The 27,146-nt window shown below is 40.2% G+C and overlaps 1 protein-coding gene across 1 annotated transcript; it reads left to right on the forward strand.

The window, feature by feature from the left end:
• The first annotated feature begins 201 nt into the window (after nt 1–201).
• LURAP1L (leucine rich adaptor protein 1-like) lies at nt 202–27,146 on the forward strand. Its single transcript, XM_001231706.7, has 2 exons — nt 202–770; nt 26,369–27,146. The coding sequence occupies exons 1-2, from the start codon at nt 552–554 to the stop codon at nt 26,741–26,743; spliced, it is 594 nt and encodes a 197-aa protein (XP_001231707.3). The 5' UTR covers nt 202–551; the 3' UTR covers nt 26,744–27,146.

Raw genomic sequence — 27,146 nt, forward strand, 5'->3', positions numbered from 1 at the left:
CCCTTGCTTCCCTCCCTCCCCTGGAGCAGCACGAAGTACCTCAGCGCTGCCGGGAGCCGCCGGCCGGGTTGCCCCGTTGGCCGGGCGGGGGCGCCGCGCCGCAGCCGCGCCTCTTCTCCAGGCATTACGGTAGGAGGGCAGGGGCGCGCCTCTTCCACCTGCCAGCGGGCTTTAAAGTTGCAGCCGGCCGGGACGCGCGATGACTCGGATCCCGCAGCCCGGGGCGGGCGGGCAGCCGCTAGGGCGTACCGCGGTTCCGCTGAGGGAGCAGAGCCGGGACGCGTCCTACCCCGTAACTTTGGGGGAGGCTTTTCGCCTCGCTCCCCTTCTCTAGATTTTTCGTGGCAAAAGAGGGCCGGGGGCAGGCGGGGGGTCGTTGCGCCGGGGGGAACCTCATGTCTGCGGCAGGTCACCCGCGCGGCTCGGGCGCCGGACCCGGCGCTGCCGCGGATTACCGCGCCTCCGCGTCTGTGGAGCGGCCGGGCGGCCGCGGGTAGTGCTAACCCCGTCCGGCACCGCGGCCCCCCCCCCCCCCCCGCCCGAGGCGAGCCATGGAGCCCGGCGCGGCCCCCGACCTCCGCGACGTCGAGCAGAAGCTGGGGCGCAAAGTTCCCGAGAGCCTGGCGCGGCCGCTGCGCGGGGAGGAGCACCCGGGCCGTACAGCCGCCGCCGCCGAGCCCGCTCGCGGCCCCGCTGCGGCCCCCAGCCGGCGCCGCGCCGCCGCCCTCGCGCGTCTGGAGAACAAACTTCGCCTCCTGAGGCAGGAGATGGTGAGTAGCCAGGCGCCGAGGGAGCTCCGAGGAAGCGCTCGCAGCGCTACCCACGGCGGCGCCCCCATGCCCAGCGCCCCCGTGCTGTAGGCGGGGCCGCCCGGAGCGGCTGCGCGGCGCCGCGGGCCCTGACCTCGCCGTGGCCCGCTGCGGCCCGGGGACGGCGGTGAGACCGCCCGGCTGTGAGGCGGCCCGAGGGAGAGAGGTTCTCTTGGGCTTCTGGGAGAGCGACTGTTAACTGGTGAATGGGTCACTGCCACCTGGCCTTCCTTTGTCGGCTAGTTAAAAGCCCTGAGTGTTGCTGTATCAATGAACAAAATAACACCTTCATCTCTCTCTGTTCTAAATGTATTCTCTACATCGCACCTGTTTCCTGGTGATGTCTGGTATCTGAAGAGACTCTGGAGGTCTTGGAGCTGGAAGTTCAGCCCAATGTTCAGCAATTCCAGTTCTGGACAGTGGTTTTCAGAGGTTTATTTAGTTCCAGTCAGTAATCCTTCATCAAACACCTATTTATAACGTGACTAAGAAATTTGTGGCTACTTATTTCAGAACTTCTCGCGTACTTATTGTCTTAAAACAGAACCTTATCCGCCCCTTACGCAGTGCGGCAAAGCTGCCTTGTTAAGGCAAAACAAAAAGGATCATTGCACTCTTTGCAAGCAAATAAGCAAGCCATCAATTACTGAATAGTTAGGTACGATTCTGACAATACAGAGTTCTTCACACGTGCCAGCCTATTCTTCTTCTGTTTGTTTTGTTTTGTTTTCTTCAGTGTATAATCACTATGTGAGATCTCAAAAAAACTTTTTTTAGGTAGGAGTTCTTCCCGTAGTTCTTGTCACATAGCTTACTCGATCAAATTCTATACAATTTCCTTGTTGGGATGTAGATTTTGCTGGCAACTTATTGAGGTGACTTGATGCAAGCACTGTATGTGTAAGCACAATGCTGGTGGGTGGGTAGGAGGGAGAGTTCTTAAAGAATAGCTGGCAAGGAGGAAAGGGAAATCAAGAGTGGATATCCCAGGCATTAATAGCCAAGATTATGACTTCAGCCTTGAGGAGTCACTTACATCACACTTTGTAGGCTTTAAGAAATGCTCACAAACTAGAGCTATCAATGCATTTTAGTGCAGTGATCACTGTAAATTTGTTGTTAACAGGGTTCAAACACTGTCAGCCTCCTTCCAGTTAATTATCAAAATTAACTGGCATCAGGATTGTAGAGTATTTAGGTTACACTTGGAGTTGAGCTGCAGAGAAAGCAAATAAGGCAGTCAGAGTTCCCAACTTGACTGTTGAGACATGTCTTGACAGGCCTATTAAGGGATAAAAATCAAGTGACTTGTGTTCATTGTGTTTTCCTTCTAAGTTGGTCTCTTCTTCTAATTTACATGCGAAGTTTCACATTGCAATCTTCAATTTGCTATTTTTCTTCTTACTTTTCACCTTTTTCCCCTAGCTCTCAGAGTGAACATCTTTTAGTCTCAGCATCCTTGACCTCTCCTGTTCTCTCTCGTTTTAATGTCTGACTTGCTGTTTTTTGCATATAAACAGGAAGTGTCTTGGTAGATTTTTACTGTCTCCAGAGGAGACTCCCCCACCTCTCTGGGCAAGTTAATCCAGTACTCTGTCACCCTCAAAGTAAAGAATTTTTTCCTGCTTATGTGGAACGTCTGTGTCCCATTTTGTTTCCATTGCCCCTTATTCTGTTGCTGGACACTGCAGAAATGAGCATAGCCCCATCCACATGACTCCTGCGTTTTAGATATTCATAGGCATTGATAAGATCTCCCCCTTTCTTCATAAAGGGGGCCTGGAGCTTCCTTAGTAATCTCAGTAGCACTGTACTGGAATCTCCCTAGAAGTTCCCAGAACTGAGCACAATACTCCAGATGTGGTCTCACCAGGACAGAGCAGAGGGAGAGCATCACAGCCCTCGACCTGCTAGCCACACTCTTTTTTTAATTCATTAAGAATACCATTGGCCTTCTTGACCATAGGGGCGCACTGCTGGCTCGTGGCCAACAGTGAGAAGAGAACAACCCTGTTCTTTTGGATGTCCACCAGAACACCTATGTCCCTTGCCACAGAGCTCTGTTCCAGCAGGTCATCCCTAACCAGTACTGACACATGCAGTTATTTCTCTACAGGTGCAGGCCGCTGCACTTACCCATGTTGAATCTCATAAGGTTCCTCTCTGCCCAACTTTCCAGCCTGTTCAGACCTCATTGAAAGGCAGCACATCCTTCTGGTGCCTCAGCCACTTCTCCCAGCTTTATATCATCTGCAAACTTGCTGAGGCTGCACTCTTTCCTTTCATCCAGGCCACTGATGAAGATATTTCAGAAGACCACTCCCAATACTGACCCCTGGGGAACTTTGCTACCTACAGCCTGCAACTAGACTATGCCCACTAATCACTATGCCCTCCAAGCTCTTCCAGTCAGCCAGTTCTCAATCCATCTCACTGCTCACTTGTCTATCCCACACTTCCTAAGCTTTCCTATGAGGAAGTTATGGGTGACTGTGTCAAGGGTCTTGCTAAAGTCAAGGTAGCCAACATCCACTGCTCTTTTCTCATCTACCCAGCTTGTCATGGCAACACAGTAGGCTACCTGCTTGGACAAGCATGATTTCCCTTTGGTGAATCCATGTTGGCTACTCCCAATAACCTTCTTCTCTTCCACTTGCTTGATGATGACATCCGAAATAAACTGTTCCATCATCTTGCCAGAGATGGAGGTGAGGCTGACAGGACTGTATTTTCCTGTCCTCTCCTTGCTCTTTTTCAGGACTGGAGTGACATTGTCTTTCCTTCAGTTGTCAGACACTTCCCCCATTCTGCATGACCTTTCAAAGATGATAAAGAGTGGTTTGGTGATCACTTCAGCACTTGTGTGCATCTCATTGAGGCCCATGGATTTGTGCAGCTAGTTTCCCTAGATGATCTCTGACCAGATCCTCCTCAACTAGTGGGAAATCATCTTTTCTCCAGACTCTCTCTCTTACCTGCAGGATCTAGGATTCCTGAGGGATAGTGTTAGCACTGAAGACTGAGCAAAGAAGGCATTCAGTAACTCTGACTTCCCAGTGTCCTCCACTACCAGGGCACTCACCTCATTCAGCAGCGACACATATTTTCCCTAGCCTTCTTTTTGCTACTGACATACTTAAAGAAGCCTTTCTTGTTTTCCTCAGCGTTCCTCAGCAGATTTAATTCCTGTATCTCTGTGTATTCCTGCATGCTCTAACAATGTTCATATATTCCTATCATGTAGCCAGACCCCTTTTTCACATTCAACAGACTTTCTTCTTCCATTCGACTTTTCCTATGAGCTTCTTACTCATCAATGCAGGTCTTCTTCCACCTTCACTTGATTTCTTACTCTTAGGGTTGCACCGGTCTTGAGCTTGGAGGAAGCGGTGCCTGAATGTCAACCAAATCTCTTGGGTCCCCTTCCAGTGCTCTAACCCATGAGATACTTCCAGTTCAGTACTTGAAGAAGGCAGAGCTGGCTCTCCTGAAGTCCAAGGTTTCAATCTTACTTATTGCCTTATTTCTTAAGTCAAAAGAATTCTGTTACACATCTCTCCATTTGACTTCTATTCTGTGTATGCCCATTAAGCTTTATAGTGACTATTCTTTGTATAAGGTAAAGTATAGGTACTCTAAATATTTTTTGTGTTGTCATCTGTTTTCTGTAATCCAGGATTTGGAATTTAGCTATCTTCTTGTGCCTATCTTCTAGTCTCTTTAGTAACTTAATTAGTCTCCTCTATCTGTAGGGTTTCTTCAGGTTCATAACCTGTCCCTTCTGGGTTTTTCTTGTGACATTGTAAACGTATGATGAGTTTAAAAACAATATGTGACAAAAATAACTGTTTCTATGTTTGTTTCTCTTCTTATGAACATTATTCCTGAAACAGAACTAAAAATTCTATCTATCTTCTCAGAATTTCTTGTCAATACCTACTATATTATTCTTTGGCTCTCATGAATACCTGAGAGGCCTTGAATGGGCAGAAAACTAGATAATATCTACTGCAGTAGTAAACGTGCAAAGAACTGAAAAAATTAGAAGAAAAGAAAATCAGGAGATATTCATCATGCTACCTTTTTGTAGTTGCACTATAGTATCAGCTTCTGCACCATGCCCACCGTGATTTTCAGATATATGCATGCAGGGTTTTGTTTTGTTTTGTTTTTCTTGCTTACTTGACTCAGGCTTTAGACAGTTTTTTTAATAGGCATTTTCAAAGCAATGTTATTCAGGTTCCTTGATATTCTTACTCATGTTTAAGATTATTCACATAGTCACATATGAAAAGCTTGAGACTAATAGGTGTGATGACATCTTCATCGTTAAAGTTGACCAATCTGTGTTGACAGATTTCAACTAAATCTGAGAAACAAAGCAATTTTATAAACAATGCATTAGTAAAATTTGATCTCTTATTGCATTTAAATGCATGATGATTCCAAAGCTTTTCATTGTGCTAACAATGTATTGTTATCTATTTTTTATCATCTCATTCCAACCCATAGCTTCCACAAAGTACCTGTCTTGTCTACAGGTACGCTATTGTTTGTCCCCTGACAGTAAAGAACAAGGAAAACACACCTGAACGTGGTTGTGATGCTTAGGAGTGTACTTCAAGCCTTATCTCAGCATGTATGAATCTTTTCAGTGGCCAGTGTAAATTCATCTCTACAAACATGGAAGCAGGTGAAACTCTTCCTCATTTTAAAATGGGAAATCTCGTCTCATCCATCTCATGCATGTTTTCCTTCTGTCACCAATGAAATTGATTTTTCTGTTGTTCCAGCTACCTTATACATTTATCATGCTACAGATAAACATTCTAAATCTGCTGGGTTGGATTCTTCTGAGAAAGATAGATGGTGGAAGCTTTGAGATGTCTGTCATCAAGTTGCCATGTACTTGGGCCTGGAAGAGCATGAATTACATGGTAGATGTGATTACCTCACATGTGTCATCTGCTGGAGGAAAATGTTAAGTGATGTCATCATATCCTTATTTAACCTAGATGTAGCGTTTTTGTCTGTGATAGATTGGTAGGTGCATAGGGGTAAAACTGTACTTCTGCTGATTGAGGCCTTGAGCTTGCATTTTGATTGCTTGGATCCTTTTGCTATATTGAGTGTTCTTTTATTGGGCGTTCTTTAATAATAAGACTGGCTTAAAATTTTAGGGACAGAAAGAGCATATGAAAATTTCTCTGATGTTCTTGTTATTGCTGGAAACACATGGTACACCACACGGTATCCTTTTCTGAAATATTTCTATTCAAGGCAGGAGGGGTGGTGGTATAGCACTCTATGTTAAGAAAGACTGTGAATGTATGGAAATTAATGGTGGCGATGATGGGGTTGAGAGCTTATGGGTCAGTATAAAAGTGAAGGCCACTAAGACTGATATTATCGTGGGAGTCTGCTACAGGCCACCCAACCAGGATAAAGAGGTGGACAAGACACTTTATAGACAGTTGGGTGAGGTCTCAAGGTCTCTCCCTCTTGTTCTTTTGGGGACTTCAACTTCCCAGACATCTGCTGGATTTATAATACAGCAGATAGAGACCAGTCCCGGAAGTTCCTAGAGTGTGTGGGAGGTAACTTCCTGACACAGCTGGTGAAGGAGCCAACAAGAGAAAGCAAAATCCTGGACCTGCTGTTTGTTAACAGAGAAGGTCTTCTGGGAGATGTAAATGTTGGAGGCCATCTGGTGCTTAGTGATCATGAGATGCTAGATTTCTCAATCTTTGTTGAACAGAGAGGAGTTAGCAGAACTGCCACCTTGGGCTTCCGGAGGGCAGACTTTAACCTCTTCAGGACCATGGTTGAGGGGGTCCACTGGGGGGTAGTTTTGGAGAGCGTGGGAGCCCAGGAAGGCTGGGAATACTTCAAGGAAGTTATTTTAAAGGTGCAGGAGCTGATTATCCCCAAGTCACGGAAGACAAGCCAACGGGCAAGGAGGCCGGACTGGCTGAACAGACACCCTTGGCTGGAACTCAAGAACAAAAAGAAAGTTTATGGTCTCTGGAAGAATGGGCAAGCTACTTATAATGATTACAGGTATGTAGTGAAGCTGTGCAGGGAGCAAATTAGAAAAGCCAAAGCCCTGCAAGAACTCAACTTGGCCACTAAGGTGAAGGACAGTAATAAATATTTCTATAAATACATCAACAGCAAGAGGAGGGCTAGGGAGAATCTCCATCCCTTGCTGGACACATGGTGACCAAAGATCAGGATAAGGCTGAGGTACTTAATGTCTTCTTTGCCTCGGTGTTTAATAGTAAAACTTGTTACTCCCTGGGAACTCAGCCCCGTGCACTGGTAGACAGGGATGGGGAACAGAATAGGCCCTGCATGATCTACAGTGAGATGGTTTTGGACCTGCTCTGAAAGCTGGATGCTCAGAAGTCCATGGGGCTGGTTGGATTGTACCCTAGAGTGCTGAGGGAGTTGATGGATGTGGTTGCCAAACTGCTCACCATCATCCTTCAGCAGTCCTGGCTAACCGGGGATGTCCTCGTGGAGTGGAGACTGGCAAATGTGATGCCCATCTTCAGAAAGGTATGGGAAGATGATCCTGGTAGCTACAGACCTATCAGTCTCACCTCAGTGCCCGGGAAGGTTATGGAATGGATAATCTCGGGAGCCATTATGGATCAATTAAAGGTCAACCAGGAGATCAGGCCCAGTCAGCATTTTATGAATTTTACGGGTTTATGAATGGTAGATCCTGTTTGGCAGACCTTATTTCATTTTATGACAAGGTGACCCGCTTAGTGGATGAAGGTAAGGCTGTCAGTGTGGCCTACCTGGACTTCAGTAAAGCCTTTGACACTATCCCCCACAACATTCTTGTGGAGAAGCTGGCTGCCCATGGTTTAGATGGGCATACACAGAAACACTGGCTGAATGGCTGGGCCCAAAGAGTTGTGGTCAGTGGAGTTAAATCCAGCTGGTGGCTGGTCACAAGTGGTGTCGCCCCAGGGTTTAGTATTGGGGCTGCTTCTGTTTAACATCTTTATGAACAATCTTGATGAGGGGATTGAGTGTGCACCCTCAGTAAGTTTGTAGATGACAGCAAGATGGGAGGGAGTGTTGATCTGCCTGAGGGGAGAAAGACACTACAGAGGGACCTGGATAGACTGGATCAATGGGCCAAGGTTAACTGCATGAGTTACAATCGGGGCAAGTGTCAGGTCCCGCATTTTGGTTACAACAACCCCAGGCAACCCTACAGGCTTGGAGAGAGGTGACTGGAAAGCTGCCTGATGGAAGTACACCTTGGTGTACTGATGGACAGTTGGCTGAATATGAGCCAGCAGCGTGCCCGGGTGGCCAAGAAGGCCCATGGCATCCTGGCTTGTATCAAGAATGGTGTGGTGAGCAGGACTAGGGAAGTAATCCTGCGCCTGTACTCAGCGTTGATGAGGCCTCACCTTGAGTACCATGTTCATTTTTGGGCGCCTCAGTACAGAAAGAACGTGGAGGTGCTGGAGCAGGCCCAGAGAAGGGCAACAGGGCTTGTGATGGGCTTGGAGAATATGCCCTATGAGGAGAGACTGAGGGAACTGGGGCTGTTTAATCTGGGGAAAAGGAGGCTGAGGGGAGACCATATTACTCTCTTCCAATATCTGAAAGGTGCTTACAGCGAGAGCAGGGTTGGTCTCTTCTCACTGGTGACAAGTGAAAGGACAAGGGGAAATGACCTCAAGTTGCACCAGGAGAAGTTTAGGTTGGATATCAGGAGACACTTCTTTACAGAAGGAGTTGTTAAGCACTGGAATAGGCTCCCCAGGGAGGTGGTTGAGTCACCATCCCTGAATGTGTTTAAAAACCGTTTGGATGTGGTGCTGAGGGACATGATTTAGTGGAGGATTGTTAGTGTCAGGGTAGTATGGTTAGGTTTTGGTTGGACTCGATGATCTTTAAGGTCTTTTCCAACCTGAGTAATTCTATGATTCTGTGATTCTGGTTTCTTGGAATGAGGACCTACTGGGCCAGGGCACCTTCTGTTTTTCCAGCCAAGGCTGTGGTTGCTACTGCGCTGATAATCCTGAAAACCCTTTAGGCATAAAGCCGCTGAATAACAAGAAAAGCAAGATGCAATTGCTAGCATGGATCAAAATGCTCTTCTCTTGTCAACCTAGAACCTAGAACATGTCAAATATTAATATCTCTTATAACTGCAGCACTGTTTCTCGTGTCTCATGCTCAATGCTCAATGCATATAACTTCAGCAGCTACACACTGCAGTAAGTAATCAACAGGGTTCATTCTGAAGCCTTAACTGCCACTACTTCTTCAAAAGCCTCATTTCTCTTTCACAAGCTCTGTGTTTATTCAAAGGGAGAGTTTCTTAAGAAAACCTTAAGAAAAAAGGTGATGTGATTTTTTTTTTTAATTTCAGTTTACTTTTTTTTCCCAAATCAACAATCTGCTGTGTCTTCGAAAGATAAAAAAAGTTCAGCGGAGTGTAGTTAGTCTTCATTACATGCAGTAAAAACACTACCAATTTTGCATAAGGATATTTGGGGCCAGAAAAAAAGATAAATTGTGTCTTGGAAGTGAGAGAGAAACTTTTAGATGAGTTTCTTTCCAGTGTCCATTGTTGAGGACCAAGTATTGTTAATGAGTGAAGGCCAAACTGGGTTATTCTGAATGCAGCTGTTTTTAGGGGGAAGGGATAAAAAGGTTGAAACAGTCCTGTTGCAAAGAAGCTGAGTATGCCAGATTTGGACTAAAGTTGTTTGGGACAGGGGTATGTTTGTGCTCTCTCATTAGGTGAATTTTCTCTCCCTTTGCTTTAATAGTTCTGTTCTAGATTAACCATTGTAAAAGCTAATTAACACAAAGCCCTGGCAAAATGAAGCAGAACAAATGGTACTTATACCCATTGGAATTAAGGCAAATATGATATCATTACAATGCCAGTCCTTCCTCTTTCTATCTCTCTCTCTCTCTTTTTTTTTTTTTTTTGTTTTTTTTAATAAAGCAGTTTTACATATCCTAAGCACGTAAATGAAGGTGTATATTGGAGATCTGCTCTGATCTTTTACTAGCTTTTAAGGTTTTGAGCAATTTCGGTTTTTCTTTTATGTCTGATATTTGTTAGATCTGTAACCGTCGCTACTCTGCCATTATTAACTCTTTAAAAGATATTCCTAAACAGTGCACTATGTCTCTTTGAAATGTCTTTTGAAATGTCTCGTTAACACTCCTGTAGTTACAGGCTGCTGTGTTTACTGTTTCCCATAATGACATCAACTGACTTTCTTGAAGCCAAGGTCTGGTTTAGTGTATCTACTCAGCAGTGCAAAGCATTGTATCTGATGTTGACTTTTTATTAGCTTAACAGGAATTTTTGTTTAAAAACTTGATTGAACATAAAATCTTAACTATAAAATTACTAGTGGCTAAGCCTCAAGCCTGGGTAGGAAGTCTGATTAACCTTAGTTTCCTAGTGAGCAATTACTCGGTAAACCCCTGAAGTGAGGCTTTTTTTAGGACTAGAAAGAAAACAGAAATAGAAATTAAGTTATTTCTATGGGTCCAATGGAATTTCACTGAAAATGGTCTTTGATCTTGCTAACAAATTCTCTCTCAGATTTGCATTGTGTGGTGGAGGACTTAGTAATTTTTAGGTAGCATTACAGTGTGCAGGGTGTTTTGGTTGAAAGGGATTTATAGATAGGTTGATATTTTGTGAAAATGACCAAATCTATCAAGAAAATAATTTCTGCCAGATCATTGGCAAGTTTTCTGTCTTCAAAGACCATCTTCAGAAGGACGAGGTGAACAAGTTTATTTAACTTTTAAATTCATACTTAAATGTACTTCTATTAGCAAATCTCATGTAGTCCCTGTTAAAGGGCTTGAATTCTGGAATGTCTCCATGTTGTTCTCAGTCTGTACTTCCGATCATTCTTAATCAGCCATGCCAGCTGCGAAGGGTTTAAGTCCCCAGGAAATACATGTATGCTTACCTCATTAATTACTGCTAGTCCAGGAGTCACTGAAACTTTGCAGATACATGACCTAGCAGCATCAATGTGAAATGTAATAATTACAAAGAGACTCACACAGTGGTGTTATGGATACTTCACTACATTTGAAGATTCAGTTAGACTGTCAGATTACAGACAACATTTTTTATCAGCCCTGATTTGAAATAATGTACATTATCATTCCATGATGTTTCTTTCCTGATTACTTTACTTCAAAGATGGAGGAAGAAGTTTGGCTTTGAAGTTGTTGTTTAAAATCTGATTAGTGACAATCCATAATGAAAAGATGTGGGGTTTTGTTGAAAGCTAAATGCACAGAGCTCTACAGTTTAAATGACTTACAGTATCTTTTTGCAAATAGATGGCAAACTTTCTGTTGAAATCAGCTGAACAGCATGACTTTGTGTGGATACTTATGACAAACAGTACTTAAAAGGAATCTTTTCTGTGTAAACTGGAAAAGATTGAAATGCACTATAGCAACACTGACCAGAGATGACCAGCCTGTAAACGCACTTTTAATTTTTATTTTAAAAGCAATCCAAACAGTAACTTGTTAAAAGTAAAAAATACAAATAAGAAATGCATTTTCACTTTCTTTAAGAATTGCAAGATTTTTGTCTGATCTTTGCTTTCAAGCTTGAAGCCTAGTAACCTTTCAACATTTGATATGTTTATTTCCTAAGAGTTTCATTCTTGTCCACATCCTAGAAAAGAGACTGGATTCTAGAATCTGGAGCAAATGATGATGAACATACAGGAGTATAAAGAGACAATATAGGACCTACTGAAAAGTAATTCTAATTTGATGTGATTAAGTGCAATTTCTCTCTTAGATTTTCACCTGCATTTATAACCATAACAGTTATGGCGTCTTACACTAATTGCAAAGATAAAGTCATCTGAATATAAAATTTTATAGGAGATCTTGGAATAAAAAAGGAGAAAATTTGGGTACAAATGCAGACTTGTAGCCTTTCCTTTCCAGTCCTCACCCTGTAAGTGGTGCTGCTAGTCAGTGGTGGACTTTCTAGTGGTGGATTACTTTTTGCCACCATGTTGATTGTATTTTTCTGTTGAATTTTGGCTTCAATTGCCATTATCCTTACTAATGTGGGATTGAGGCCTGTGGGATTGGGGCACCTGGACTCTTTAGAAGGTTGTAAAATCTCTATGCATAGCAAAACTAAGGTCACCACAGGTCAGAGGGTCTTCATTCTACAAAGTCTGTAAACTTATGTATAGTTATGTGTAAATTTGAACTGAAACATAGGTAACAGGCAGTGCTTCAAACTTAGCATATTTTTTATGAATGCACTTTCTGTACTGGAGATATATTGAAAACTGGTGACTCTAAGTTCTGATGACCAAAAGTAGATCGAATGAGCCTTGCTCCAAAATAACTGCAACAAAAATGGCTATTTGCAGGCGAATCAGAGAACTGTTAAGTACATTTTCAGTGCTGAAAAACTGTTAATTACAGTTGTTAAAAAAAAAAAAAAAAAGAAGCAGGACAAACTTGAATTTGGACTGTAGTGTGAGAGCATCTATCAACAAAGCAATCATAAAGAACAGGATAACCCAGTTTCGGCCAGTAAGTTTACCGGGTGCATTAGAAAAAATAACTTCTGTAAGACATTTTATGTGTCTGGCTTTCTTGTTAGGAAAGTCTTGGATGTACTTTGGTAGCTTGAGCTGTTTGTCCTGCAGTGCTGTGGCCCTGTTGTTTTCAAGTACTGTTCAGAAGTATCATTGTTGTAATTGGATAACTTCAGTTAATGACAAAAGGGATACCTAATACTAAGAGTTTTAAACCTGTGATTATTGACCTTTTCAGACACTTAATAAACATTAACTTTTCTGTGAGGCTAAGTTATTCAAGGACTGGAGAAGGACTGAAGAGAACTAGGTGGGAGTGACGCCTGCAGAATTTGAGGAAGAAGTTGAAATATTTGTTTTGAAATACTGTCTGCTGTAAGAACCATGGAGGAGATTAATAATTAAAACAATTATGTTTTTTTAATGTAGAAAATAAAACATTCTTGCACATCTGTTCGTTGCAGTTAAGGATACGACTGGTGCTCTCTTCTGTTATCAGCTGAACAACTACAAGCCAGATCTAGCTGGGAAGACTTTTCTGCCTACACTCACCATAGTAATGCTGCTTATCAAGTAGTAAGTCTTGCCCTGAGGGTAGGTAGGATTTGGGCTTGATTTTGCACTGTACCAGAGCTATGTGGACATATAAAAGGCCTTGCCATCTCTAGAGTGATCTGTGTTCTTATTTTGCGTCTACAACAGGCTATAGCTGTACTAGTAGTACCTATGATGACAGAATTTTTGTAGTTCTGTTGAAATGCATATGCTGTAATCTAGTTGCATTGCTGTATGTTCTTCTGCAGTCCATAGGTGCCTGACTAGAATACTTAGTAATTCAGTAATTGTTGAATTCACAACTATGTGTTAATTTCTGTCAAATTAAGGTATCTCTATTGTTTGATTGTACCTGCAATGTCTGGATCCTTTGTCATAAGGTAATTATTACCAGAGGATGTGTTTTGGAGAAAAATAGTAATTTTACTTGGTGAGGTAATCCTCTGTACTCACCAGTCTAATTCTTTTCCCTTCCCACCAACCTGGCAATTCTTAATACTTTCTCAAAGAAATGATATGGCAAATTTGTTAGGTAGTAGGAAGCACAGACACATTAAGCTGCCAGGGTAAGTTATCTGAATGTTTCATTTACTGTGCTGTAAAACAAACTACGTGCAATACTGTACGGGTCTGCTGGGTGCAATACCAGGTGAAGTGAAAACATTTAATGCCAGTTAAGCAGTGCTGAACTGCTGTTTAAATACTGGGAGTTTCAGATTTAATAAACACTTTACTGGCTTTATTTGTAATTTTGTTCACTGTTGTTAGATACCAGCTGCATTCACAACTAAAATGCTTCCAAAAGGAGAGTCATTTTACTGCATTTCCTCTTTGGCCTGCTACCCTGTAGATGTAGAAAGAGGTGCACATCCCAGACTTATGATCTAACAACTGGGTTGAGCACTTCCAAGCTCCTGTGTTTAGGCTCAAGGGCAAAAACAAACAAACAAACAAACAAAAACAGCTCCACTGCTTTACATTTTTCTGTCAGTATCATTTTTGGGGGTCTTCTGCAGAATCTCTACTAGATTAAAGAAATACTCAGAAATGATTGAACTCCTTTTTGTGACTAAGATGTGTGCTTATAAGGCATAGCAAACACTGTACACAGCTCTAATAATAGCAAGCATTTGCTGAAAAAAATGTTTTAGTTTATAAACCTTCAAATTCTGACCTTGACTCTTCTAGTAATTAAAAATGACAGGAAAAACAGACCTAATAACAAGGAGAGAACTGTAAAGCATTTTTATATAAGCAGAAGTGAGATCTATATCAGTTTGCTACCTCTTCAGAAAACAAGCAAGTTGAAAGGTGCCTAGAGAACAGTGGCTCTTCCAGTCCTATTGCAAGCTCAAATTTGTTTTTTAAGTTAGGATGCTAACATATACTGTTGTTTCTGTTGGTCAAAGCCAAGCAATATGTATTTAGAACAAAGTACACATGGAAATACAACGGTGTCAACTCAGTGTTTTTATGTAATTTTGTACAGAAGTATCCTTTCTGTGGAAGCAAGATCTTCTAACTAAAATGAGTTTGGATTAGTCTGTGCAAAAACATGCTGAATCTGAGAATTCATGCCAGGAGTCATTGTAGACTCAGAAGTCTTCAGACTATTGTTCTAGATTTGTCACAGCTGCTTGGTTAAAAGAGGAGTGAACATGAGACCAAATAGTAAGTTTTAAAGGACTTACCTGATCTATGATTACAAGTGCATTTGGCCTTCACAGTGCCATTTCAACCCCTGTAACCATCAATAGGCCTGACTCTTGCCATACACTGAAATACTTTGGACTGAAGTGGTGGCCTGTGGCAGGTTCCTAGAATTGCAGGGTTTGTAAAAGAAAACTAAATCCTTCAAAAGTAGTGAATAAAGTCTCTTTGCAAGAGAAGAGCAGCATTACTAGCATACCAGAACAGCAGTTATTTTCTTCCACACCAAATACCAATAGAATTTAGTTACTCCTTTGTTAGTTCCTGGCATTTACTGGCTGTGGCTGAAACAGTGGAGACAATTGCTGTTTTCTCTGTAGTCAGATGAGTTAACTCACAGTGGCCATCAACTCTTATAGTTGTACATTCACCAGTGCTGAGCAGCAGTCACCCCATTTCAGAGGAAAAAGTAAAGCAACCTCAACACCACCTCAGTACTTAAACTTTTTTTCTTTTCCTTGGTCATTTCTCTCTCTCTCTTTTCTTTTTTCTTTTTTTTTTTTTTTTGTTAATTTGTGTTCTGTTGAACTTCTGTGACAAAATTACATTAAAAGAACTATGCTCAACCCTTTTAAGATAAACCCGCATTTCTCTAACTCAGTCCAACACTGTTGTGGTCCAGATTTCCTTGTCTAGTTTCCAAGTCACTGTGATTATTGTTAAAGGCTTTTCCTAGCCATGTAATGCACCCCAACAAGCCAGTATTTCCTCAATAGCAAGAGTAATGGTAAATGTAACCAATTACCTAGATTCCTTCCCACTGTACTTCTGGAAACTGCTTTTTGTACTAGGGATTAATATTCTGTGCTGATCTAGGATTAAGTCACTGTGCCCTAGTCATCTGCTATGTAAAAATCTTTGCTAAGAACATGTTTAGGTATTTAAAAAAAAAAAAAAAAAAAAAAAAAACTTGAGCCAGAGCGGTCTGGGAGAAGCTGAAACCTGCACCAGGTAGTGTGGGTGATGGCTATTGACCAGAGTGGGGATCAAAAAATGTGGAAAGACAGGTATCTATAGTGCCATGGAAATTTTTTTACTGCTACTACCTTAACTTGAGACGTCTTTAGCTAGAAGCATAGAATTTCTGTTTGCTTGATTTTTAATATATGCTTTCTCTTTACCTGAATAATCACAGAATCAGTGGGGTTGGAAGGTCATCTAGAGGTCATCTAGTCCAATACGCGCATGAAAGTGTCCAGGTAGATTTTGAATATCTCTAGAGGAGGAGACTCCACAGCCTCTGGAAAGCCTGTTCCAGTGCTTTGTCACCCTCAAAGTAAAGAAGTTGTTCCACATGTTCATACAGAACTTCTCCTGTTCCCGTTTGTTATCACTGCCTCTAGTCCTGTTGCTGAACACCAAAGACAAGGGCCTGGCACTATTCTCTTGACAGCTGACCTTCAGATACTTTATAAGTGTTGATAAGATCCACTGTGAGTCTCCTCCAGGCTGAACAGTCCTGGATCTCTCAGCCTTTCCTCATACAGCAGATGCTGCAGGCCTCTAAGCATCTTTCTAGCCCTCCACTGGACTTTCTCTAGAATATCCCTGCCTTTCTTCAACAGGGAGCCCTGTCTTAGACACAGTACTCCAGATGTGGCCTCACCAGGGCAGAGCGCAGGGCAAGGATCACCTCCCTCAACCTGCTGGCCACACTTTTTTTAGTGCACCCAAGGATACCATTAGCCCTCTTGGCCATCAGGACAAACTGCTGGCTAATGGCCAGCCTGTTGCCCACCAGAGCACCTAGGTTCTTCTCTGCAGATCTCCTCTCCAGAAGGTCAGCCACTAACCCGTACTGATGCATGCCTTGCAACCTCCAGAACACATTAATTGTGTTAATTAATTGTGTTGTGTAGAAACATACCTATGGAAAGGACTTAAAAATTGCAGATAATATAATTGCAACTGCCTACTAGGCTAGTAGAGTTGGCCAAGTTCAACATTTCAGGTTGCTGAAATGGTACTAGTATCTTGTTTGCTTTTAGTTTTTTAACCTTGAGATCTCAGTTGCAGATTGGCTGCGAGTTGTTCAACCCTTTCTTAAAGAGTAAGAAAGAGAGAAAAGGAGTTAACTATTTGTAGGTATCTGGAAGTTTGGAAGCATATTTTTGGTTGAAGGACTCAGAATAGGCAATTTTGCTTCATTTTATCTGAGAGATCTCAAATTTGCTAGTACTTTCTGGTTAACATAAAGCTAATGTAATAAAAAGTAATTTTACAGGATGTTTATTGCAGTGATGGGTGAAGTTTTTCTTTTAAAATAAAAAATAAGTCTGAATATAAAAGATACTGAACTGCTAATAGTTCACAGATTAAACTTAAGTAAAGGAAGGGGGGAAGGATAAGAGACTCATTTGATAAGATGTACAATAATTTTTGTTATATACTTTTTAAAAGCTTTAGCTCAGAAATATTTGTAACTCTTCCACAGAGAAAGAAACAGATCAGCAGGTCACTTCTTTATTCTGCTAAAGCAGTTCTAAGGTGATATGTGATCACTTAAAATTACAAGGCTATCTGGAAGCCAATGTTGAAGCTCTTTATTCTTACTCAGATGAACATCCAGTAAATGAGGCAGAAGTTTTGCTGTTAGCAAAGATTTGGCTATTTGATTAAAAATGTGCTTTAATAAAACCTACTCCCTTTCCAAGGCCACAGAATTTTTACAAACAGAATCCAACTTTGAACTCAGGAGATTCAGACAAATATTTTATTTTTTTTTTTAATCTTGTATAGCTCTGGTAATATTGCAAAACTAGACTTGAATTTCAGGAAAGTTTACATTTATTCCCAGTAGTAATACTGTCATGTCTCAGTTCTGACTTGAATAAAAGTAGTATTGTTGGAGGTGGTTTTGTTTGGTCCATTAGTGTGGTTTGGGTTTTGTTTTTGTTTTTTAATAAAGAGTAACAAGTTTTGTATATACCTGTAAGAAAAACCCGTGGTCTTCTATCACACTTCTTTTACTTGTGCATCTTTCTGCATATTTGCGCAGTGCTAGTATTAAAACTAATTAATTTAAAGAAGCGAATATAAGGCCCAAGTCTTCAGCAACCTACCCTAATTCAGAAATGAACAGGTATTTTTTGCAATACTTGTTGTGCATTTTTAGGAGCATGTTTTGATCATGACAAGCATAAGTAAGGCAGACAATGAAAGACGGTGAAAAAAAAATATGTTTCAATATGCTATTGCACTCCAGTGCTGTCTCACACTGCTGGAGAGGAAACTTAGAGTCTTGCGTTGTGGCAGATGCCCAGAACACATCACAATAATGCTGTGATTGTCCATCTATCTACTGTAACACTTTCTGACACCATTTGCTACTGCTGCTTATTGACCTGGATGTTTGTAGTGGAATTATCTTGTCTGTCAACATATGTGGGTCCATACCATGGATTTTTTCTGGACACTTTCACCTCTGTCATAATAGATACATTTCCAAGGTCATATGTCTCTTCTGTGACTATAGTATGGGATAGTTAGAAATATTCAGTGAAAACGTCATGCCATATTAGAAGCTTTTTACTCAAACTGTTACAGTTTTGTTTACAGTTTACAGTCTCCCTTTTATGTAAATTCAGCTAAGCTTTAAGATAATCTGGAGCAAGTTTTGTATTCACTCATCCTTCTGAAACTTGATTTCTCTCAGTGCTTCAATATTTAAAATTCTGTATTAGCCTTTATTTTATTGAGGCAGGGAGTAGAGACTTAACCAACTACCTTTTATTATTATTATTATCCTGTTATTTGCTATTAGCTCTATGGCATATTTCTCTCTGATAACAGTCACTGTATCTACTTAGATTTTATGCTCAGTTTCTTTTTTTTCACAATAAGATAAAAAGACCTCCAAATCATGAAGAGTTTACTGTATGTTAATGCAAATGACAGGCTGCCCACAGTCAGAAGCATGATGTAGAAAAAGACCTTAAGTTCCACTTTCTTATTAGGGAGGTAATGTAATTAAACAATTGCACAACTTGATGATTTGTATTTTCCTGCCATGTCTTAAAGGATCAAGTAGTATGTAGAAAAGTCATATATGAAAGTAGAGTTTTGTAGGAGAAATGTACATAACCAGTACTGTAGCTTACTGTATTAGAAGATAACCATAGTAACATACTGTTTTGTTCACATACTTGAAAGACACACCTTTGAACCTAGTTTGTTGTGTTACTTACTCTCGGTGCTTACTGAGTTGTTCTGCTTCCTAATGATTTTGGTGGTGGCTCAGGTCTGACCTAACCACTTCCTTGTTTTAGGTAATGAGATTTTGGTTCCAGGTGTTTTTTCTTCCTCTAACTTGACGTACAGAATTCTGTTTATAGAAGGAGAATTCTCTCTAGCTGATGTCAGATAACATGGCCTCTCTTTCTGCCTCCAAGTTTAGAAACCGTGTTTGTAAAGCTAGGGTATGTTGCTACCAAATTTTATACAAGGACCTGCAGTAATATGTATTGTAAACACTTGGTGCAGGATTGCTTTGGAATTGCAGCAGGTTGAAAAGAGATGATGACGAGGCTGGAACCTCTTTTTGAACTAACAAGGTCAAGGGCACAGACAGAAGCTGAAGACTTAATAACTGCTTGTTTTCTAACAGCTGGGATTTCAGTGGTTGTAGTGAATGCTGCCTAAGAAGTATACTGTGAATTTTAATTTTTGGAGTCTTTACAAGAAACACAAAAATAAATAAACATTTTTTGCAAAACAATGGAAAAAGTAAGCTGTCAAGAATGCTTCTGTAACCTGCCAGAATGTTTTTATAGTGACTCATTACAAAAATGCAGCTGAGAAAGGTCAGTGTAATTTGCTCTGTTTGCAGAAATAAACTTGATCAGTAAACTGCAACTACAAATCAAAGACAGATCTGATGAAGTGAAATTTGTATAGGTAGCCTTTGTATGTGGCTCATATTGCTTGGAGATTACCTCAATCGTAGAAAACACAAGTAAGAAGTGGGAAAACCTTTCAGCATTGCATTGTGACTCAATTCTATGCTGGAAGAAAATAGAAGTGCAGAAAGCTATTAATCTATTTAAGTCACCCTTAAAGTAATGCCTCCTATTTATTTCCATGGAAACTACAACGGATGCAAAGACCACAGTAACCGTACTTGATGAAGGAAATGCTCAGCTACAAAACAGTATTCATCAACATATTAGCTATGCATTTTCACTAGCATGAGTAAAAGCCTGCATGCCATGCTTCTGAAGATCTGCATGGCTCTAATGTCGTGGGCCAAAATAATAAAGTAAGAGGCATTACTTTCAGAGCAGCCCTCATACATATATAACTATTGACAGAAATTTAAAGAAGGGATGTGTTTTACACAGATCAGTGTGAGGTAAAGTACAGTCCTATACACGTGGCATGGATGGGACCTGGAACATGTACCTCAACCTACTGACTATCTCATCTCTGCTGAACTTTTGTTTCCACCTCATTTTTATATGCATATTAAGAAACATATTAAATGAGAGAGCTCACACAGTATCAGGCTGGTTGAACTAGGTTGTACCATTGTAGTGCTTGAATTAATGTAAACTAGTTCACTTTGTGATGGAGTAGGTGTGGAACATTCTGACAAGCAGTTACAGTTTCACCTGTGAACAGATTATTCCTTGTGGTTGGGGATGGTTAACTTGTGTGCTTGCACTCTATGATGTAAAATCTCCGTGGCTTTTTTGACAGGTAATGCTGAAGACTGTTCAATTTCAGAAGTCAGACTAGACACTGTTGCCCAAAGTGGTTTAATTATGTAAAGAACTTCATGCAAACATCATGAATAAGTTAGACAGTTTTGAAACAGGCCAGAGATTTAAAATCTTGCACATGAGTATGTACTAATTAAAGTGGGTTGGAATTCACACACAACCTATTAATTACTCTGTATATTTAAGGATCAGAAATTTTACCCTTATTTGTAATAGGTGGTTTTATTTTAGATATGTTACATGGAAGAAAAAGCATTTCATTCTCTCACTGTTGCTGAGAAGCTATTTTAGTATAATTCTGAGCCTGCTAACTTTAATGTGGTATGTGCTATATTTTTTGGTGGTTGCTTAATGAACAAAGCCTACGTCTGTGACCACGTTCAACCCTGTTGTGAATGCGTGAGCTCGGTGATTCTGATTAAGTAACTTAATTGATTCACACATTCTGAGTTTTGGAGTCCAGATAAATTGCTTAGTGTCTTTCTAGCTTGTTATGCAAATTGCCTCACAGAATTGGTTGATGTTTTACTTCTGAATTTTACAACTCTTTGTATTTGCTTTGGTCTGCTTACTTTGTCTCTCACTGTCTGACCAAAATAAGCTTGTTTCTTGTCAAGAAGCTGTCTTCTCAGGATTCAAAATAACTTATTATTTGGACATTGACATATATATATATATATCAATTTTATATCTCAAATAAATTCATGGAATTAATTATCCCATGGAAAACTGAGGTAAAGAAAGAAAGGAGTTGTAGGCATAGGTGGGTAACTAAAACTTTATCCTGAATGACACAGGAAAGCAAATAGGAGAGCAGAAAGCTGTCCCTGTCACACCCTTGGAATGCCAGGTGGCAGTAACACTAATACTCCTGAGCTGCAGTAGTCACAAAGGCCTGTGTAGCATGGAAAGTTTCTCTTAGTTTAAATTCTGTTTGTAAAAACTGCAATACAGACAGATATGTCAGTGTTAACAACAGGTGGAATTAGCTCCAGTACTCATTTAGTCTGACCTTTTATTGTGTTAATTCTTTCTACAAGTCTGCTCAGGCTCTGAGCCACCAAGCTGCCTGCAGTGACTATTCTCATGCAGTTCCCACTTACTGTGCAATATCTCTCCAAAATTGTACTGCTTCAGAAAGATGGATTCCATGCTATCCAGTCCTTGATTGGTGTTTGAGTCCTACCGAGGGATCCTATGCAGAGCTTGGTGTCTGAGCTGGATGACTTAAATAACTCCTCAAATCCATTTGACTGTAGGTTTACAATTCCTTGTCATGCTGTAACTTACTGCATGGTGCTCTGTCTAAATGATTGGTCACGAAGGAAATACTTGGTTATATGGGCATGCTCATTTTCTTTCCTTTTATTGTTGGACTCATTGCAACACACAGCTTAAAGGTGTTGAGTAAAAAAAAAAAAAAAAAAAAAAAAGAAATTTATATCTTTTAAATAAACTTAGGAATATCTTTACCTCAGACCACAATTTATAATTCTTAATATCACTGCAGAATTCTTGCAGTTACAAGAAGAAAAAGAAGCATATGATTCCAGGACTCTAACAGAAAGCAAACTGTAGAAGGGAACTAGTGTTGCAGGCAGGTTTGACAGATTAAAAGGATACACTTTGAATTTTTTTAGCTTTCTTGGTTTGGTTTGGAGGGGAGGGAGGCTCATGGTATGTGGAGCTGATGGAAACTATGTCTTCAGAACATACAGTTGGAAAACACAAATCCATTCTGCCAAGTTGCAAGTGCAACTTTGATTCAAAGGTAAAATGATGAGGCTTGGACAGCTAATGCGTTATTCTGGGGTGTTGCCAAGAGATGTTAATTATTTTTGTTAACAACCCTAATCATTATGAGTTTTCTACTGAAATCGGTAACCTATTCACATCATTTCTGAAAAACTCTGTATGTATGGAAATAATGGAAATATTTCTATATGTCTGTGTTATATCTATGTGTTTCTATGTGAGTGTACACAGATAGGTATGTGCACACAAATGTGTGTTTTCATATATATATATGCATATATAAATAAACTATCTGTGTAACTGGGTCTTATGTGTGACTTGCTGACAGTATTGCACCTCTGATTATGAAAGACCAGGGTTATGTGTGTAAGGGAAGCAGTCTCTTGTTAGAACAACCAGTGGAGGAGGGTGTGTACAAAACATGCACAGGTGGTTCAGGCCAGATATCCCTTCCAGGCTGAAGGTCTGATTGTGCATAACACTAATCTGTTATGTACTAATCAGACTATGCTACCAGACTGTGTTACCCAAAAGATCACTGTCACTTTCATTCCTGTATTTTTTCTTGCCATGACAATCTGTTCAGTGTTAACATTTAAGATCTTGGGGGGGGGGGGGAAGTGGGATCCGTATACTGTGATTATCCAAACCAACCAACAGGATACATAAGCAAGCCTGTAACCAGAATTTTATTTTCTCTGTCTTATCACAGTGTCCTTATTGCTGTATTCTGAGATACGCACCTTCCATGTTGTGGTGCTGTGCTCTACTTTAAACTCTGTGGAAACCATTCTGGAATACCTATATTAACTACGATTCAATCTGTTCAGATTATTTCTGAAGTGCACACATCACTGTGCATAACAAATGAAGCTGTCAAATGTAATGAAATTGTATTGTTTTTAGTCTCTCTAACTGAACCTTCTTGGAACAGGCTTGTTTACTCTAACAGACACATAATTTGCAGCTATGTATGTGAGCACCAAATTACATGATTGTTCCTGGACTAAAGTAGAAGGCAAGAAAAGTCATAGATGAGATAAATATTGTTAAACAAAGATGACACTTGGTAGACTTCTTTTTAGTGTTTGCTTTAGGAAAAGTACACTTTTGGTATAGGAGACTTGTGACTAAGTGTCAGTTCGGAGGAAGGAATCAAGTTAGCAGGAATGCAAAGAATTACTCAAGTAAAGCTATTGCACAGAAATTCAGAAGCTGTGGGTATCTTAAGAGCAAAAAATTACTTCCTCTGTACTGAATCTGAACTGTATGAGATGTCCATTGTATCTAAAAGTAATTGTTTCATCAGCAGTGTATTGGTGTTAGCTCCATTAAACTTCATCTTAATCAGCCTTTTGGGAAATTGTGGTCTCCGAACACGCTTATATACAACAAAATTACTGAAGTCTACAATTGCAATTGGGAAGCTGGGTAAATTGCTGCTGTCACAACAGTCTTGTTGCTGAGCAAATGATTTATAATGATTTATGGGTAGGAGTAGAACTGGCTTGAAGATGAGAGATACAAAATGGTTAATCTGTTTTCAAAACCTCACATCTGAAACAGTGATAGATGAACATTATTGTTAAAACAGTAAGAGATAAAGCTATTTTGCACAGTACCAGATCAGCTATGTTAAATTCTGTGGTACTGGAGTGAGGCTACTACAGAAGTCTTTTTAGGGACTGGATAAGAAGACTGGGAACACATCTGAAAATTATGCAGACAGTCTGGTACTAGGAAAGCTTGAAGGTAATCACTCATTATCTCCTACTAGCAAATGGATGCCCAGAGAGTCTCCAAGCAACAGCTACTTGGAAAACCAAACCCATCTTCTATTGCTGGGCATAGCAGTATGGCTATCTGGTCATACTGCTATGCAGTATCCCTTTGGTCATTTCTGGTCAGCATTCCAACTGTGTCCATTCCAAGCCTGCTGTCCATCTCCAGCCTGTTTGCCAGTGAGAAATAGAGCCGGTCTTGACACTGCAAAAAGATTGTTCAGCAATAGCTAAAACATTGGTACTCTGTGTTTTGCTCACTAAGCTAAAACACAGTATCTGCACTCTGAAGCATCCCAACCAAAGCCAGTGCAGTCTTCTGTTGTTTCTAACAGAGTAAAATTACACTAATAGTTTTTTTAAAACCATATCATGTCAGTGTAATTTGGGATATTGAAAAGAACTGGCATTTGAGTATGGAAAGAACCACATTCAAATTTTACTCTTGGCAGAAAAAGTTCCATTTCTTCCTGAGAATTCTGATTCAGTTCCAGTCCATTGTGCATGAACAATAGAAACACTTGACTTCTGTGTAACAACCATGGAATTGGAGAATGTTATAAAGTGTCTATTGTCTGACATAACAGATCATACTTGTTTTTTCCTTGTATATCATTTGACTAAAGCTGTTCAAATTTTCAACATACTGTTTTGTCTTTTGAGTTGTTGGAAAGCTAAGATGTTACTGATCCATGCAAGAAAAGTATTTAGTGTATGCTAACGTATTAGAGATTGTAGCACAGATTTATGTAGAGAAGTATACTTAATGTCTTAAATTGTTGGTGTATCAAACATGTAGTGTGCTTGATTAGTACAATTAAAGAACATGATGAAACAGGAAAAAAATCACATGCTGGATGTGTTATACCTTGTATTCATCAAGTCTTTTTCCACTGGTTTTAAACAAGCATGCCATATGTTGACCCTGTGGCAAAAGTTTATCTAGGTCCAGATCTCACTGTGTAACTGGTTCTGTTGATATGTCAGTCATTTAGTAGTTCAGAGCTGTTATTGGAAAGTGCAGCAACACTGGTGAGGTTGCAGACTAGCACTGTTTTCTTATCAGGATTTAGCTGATATTCACTTGTATGACAGAGCAGTTGTTTCACAAATCACACCAGGAGTGGTTTTCCTTTTGGCTCACCACACTTGACTTCGTGGGCAAAACCTGAATCATCTTCAGTTTGTTAGATTACCCTTTCAGTGTTATCACTTGTTTCATGAGGAGAATAGGAGATTCTAGAGAAATCTTTTGCAAATGCTGGTCATATTTCAGAGAACAAAGAAGAAATAAATTATTAATTAAACATTAAGGCCTCACTTTTATGTGTCATCTCATTGTGAAAATTTCAGTAAAAATGATTTGTTAAATTTGTCTTATAAGAAAAAGCATAAATACTGTTTATTTATTATATCTGTGAAATGCAGCACTGTAATATGCCTTTACCATTAACATGGTATTGACATTAGACGTTTCCATTTATTCTTTACCTATAACACTTCTATTTGTATGCATCAACCATGACAATTAAGTTGCAGAATAGGACTTAGTGTTTAGTATGTATTTTTATTTAGTTATTTTGCACAAATTGTCACTCTTGCAGACACTGTGGACTAGTATCCTTCACCAAATATGAGATTAAATAATTCGAAATTTACAGTTTTAATAAGTAGGTGCATCTGTTTCTACTCTCAAGAATTTGTACTGCAGCTTGCAATATGAGCAGTGTTACAGCATGAATAAATACTAGGGATCCACAAGCCTTCTTCCAAATAACACACATCTGAAAATTTTAGGTTACCCTAGCAGGCATAACAAGAAGAATCTGAGGTACATGCCTGCCTGCTACTTGTATCTGCTCAGTTGCTGAAAGTAGTTGTAAATGGACATGGGTTTGTGTCTTACTTCTCTGAATAATAAAAGTTATCCCCAGAAATTGTCATAGTAACTATTTTTCATCTAATAATATTGTCGTAGCATGTGTACAAGTCTTGTTGATTATCGTTTCTATTATTGGACTGCTTGCATAGCCTGATCAGATTCCCACTTGAACTTCATTGAAAGGGAGAGTCATATTGAATATTAGGTGGTGGAACTGTGGAATAGGTTCCCCAGGGCAGTGATCATGGCACCAAATCTGCCAGAGTTCAAGAAATTGTGGACAACTCTCTCAGAAATATGGTTTGATTTTTACATGGTCTTATTTGTAGTAGCAAGTTGAGCTCATCTTCGTGAGTCCCTTCCAGCTTTGGAGATTTTATGATTCTATGAAAGCGTCGAAATACCTTTCTTTTTTTTTTTTAACTGAATATTTAAATAGATTTGTCTTAGATGTTGAATGTGAGGTTTTAATCCATCTATTGCCTCCAGCCTGTTATTTGGAGTTTGATTTTAGTGAAAAACAGTAATCTTTTTTATTGCTGTTGCCTTGTAGATTAATCTCCGAGCCACTGATGTGAAACTTATGCGACAGCTACTCATCATCAATGAAAGTATTGAATCCATCAAGTGGATGATTGAAGAGAAAGCCATTGCCAGCAGAGGGAGCAGTTTGAGTGGCAGCCTGTGCAGCTTATTGGAAAGTCAGGACACATCCTTCCATGGCAGCTGTAACAGTTTACAAGACTGTAGTGATGGTCTGGATGGAATATCAGTGGGAAGTTACTTGGACACTTTAGTTGATGATGTTCCTGGTCACCAAACACCTTCTGATGTAGACCAGTTCAGTGATTCTTCTGTTATGGAAGACTCACAGCCTGTGCATAAGCATCCCAAAATTGATTCAGATGAGTACTACTGTTTTGGTTAATAAAAGCAAGTTCCAGTGGGACATACATGCACTTGTATTTATCCTTTTTCTTTGCTGCTATTTAATTTCACATGCAAAACCCCAAACTTCTATTGGAAGAAAAATATACTATGATATTTTGATTCCACTTCTGAACTTTTTTGTTGCTTCTAAGAGTTTTCCTCCTCAGGAAGTTGTCTGCTCCTCTCCTCCTCCCCTTTTCATTCTTTTAAGTTATTGTTGCAATTTTTCTTCCTGTTGCTTTTTTGTTTGTTTGCTTGTTTTGTTTTTGTTTGGTCATTACTGTATTTACAAGTCTTTAAAAGTGGTGAAGGAGAAGCTTTATCTTTAAAATGAGACTTCAGGGAATGACAGCATCAATTTTGTACTTGTTGGCAATAAAATATCTTCTAATAAATACAAA

The sequence above is a fragment of the Gallus gallus genome, chromosome Z, assembly GCF_016699485.2.
Source record: "Gallus gallus isolate bGalGal1 chromosome Z, bGalGal1.mat.broiler.GRCg7b, whole genome shotgun sequence".
Classification (NCBI taxonomy): Eukaryota; Metazoa; Chordata; class Aves; order Galliformes; family Phasianidae; genus Gallus; species Gallus gallus.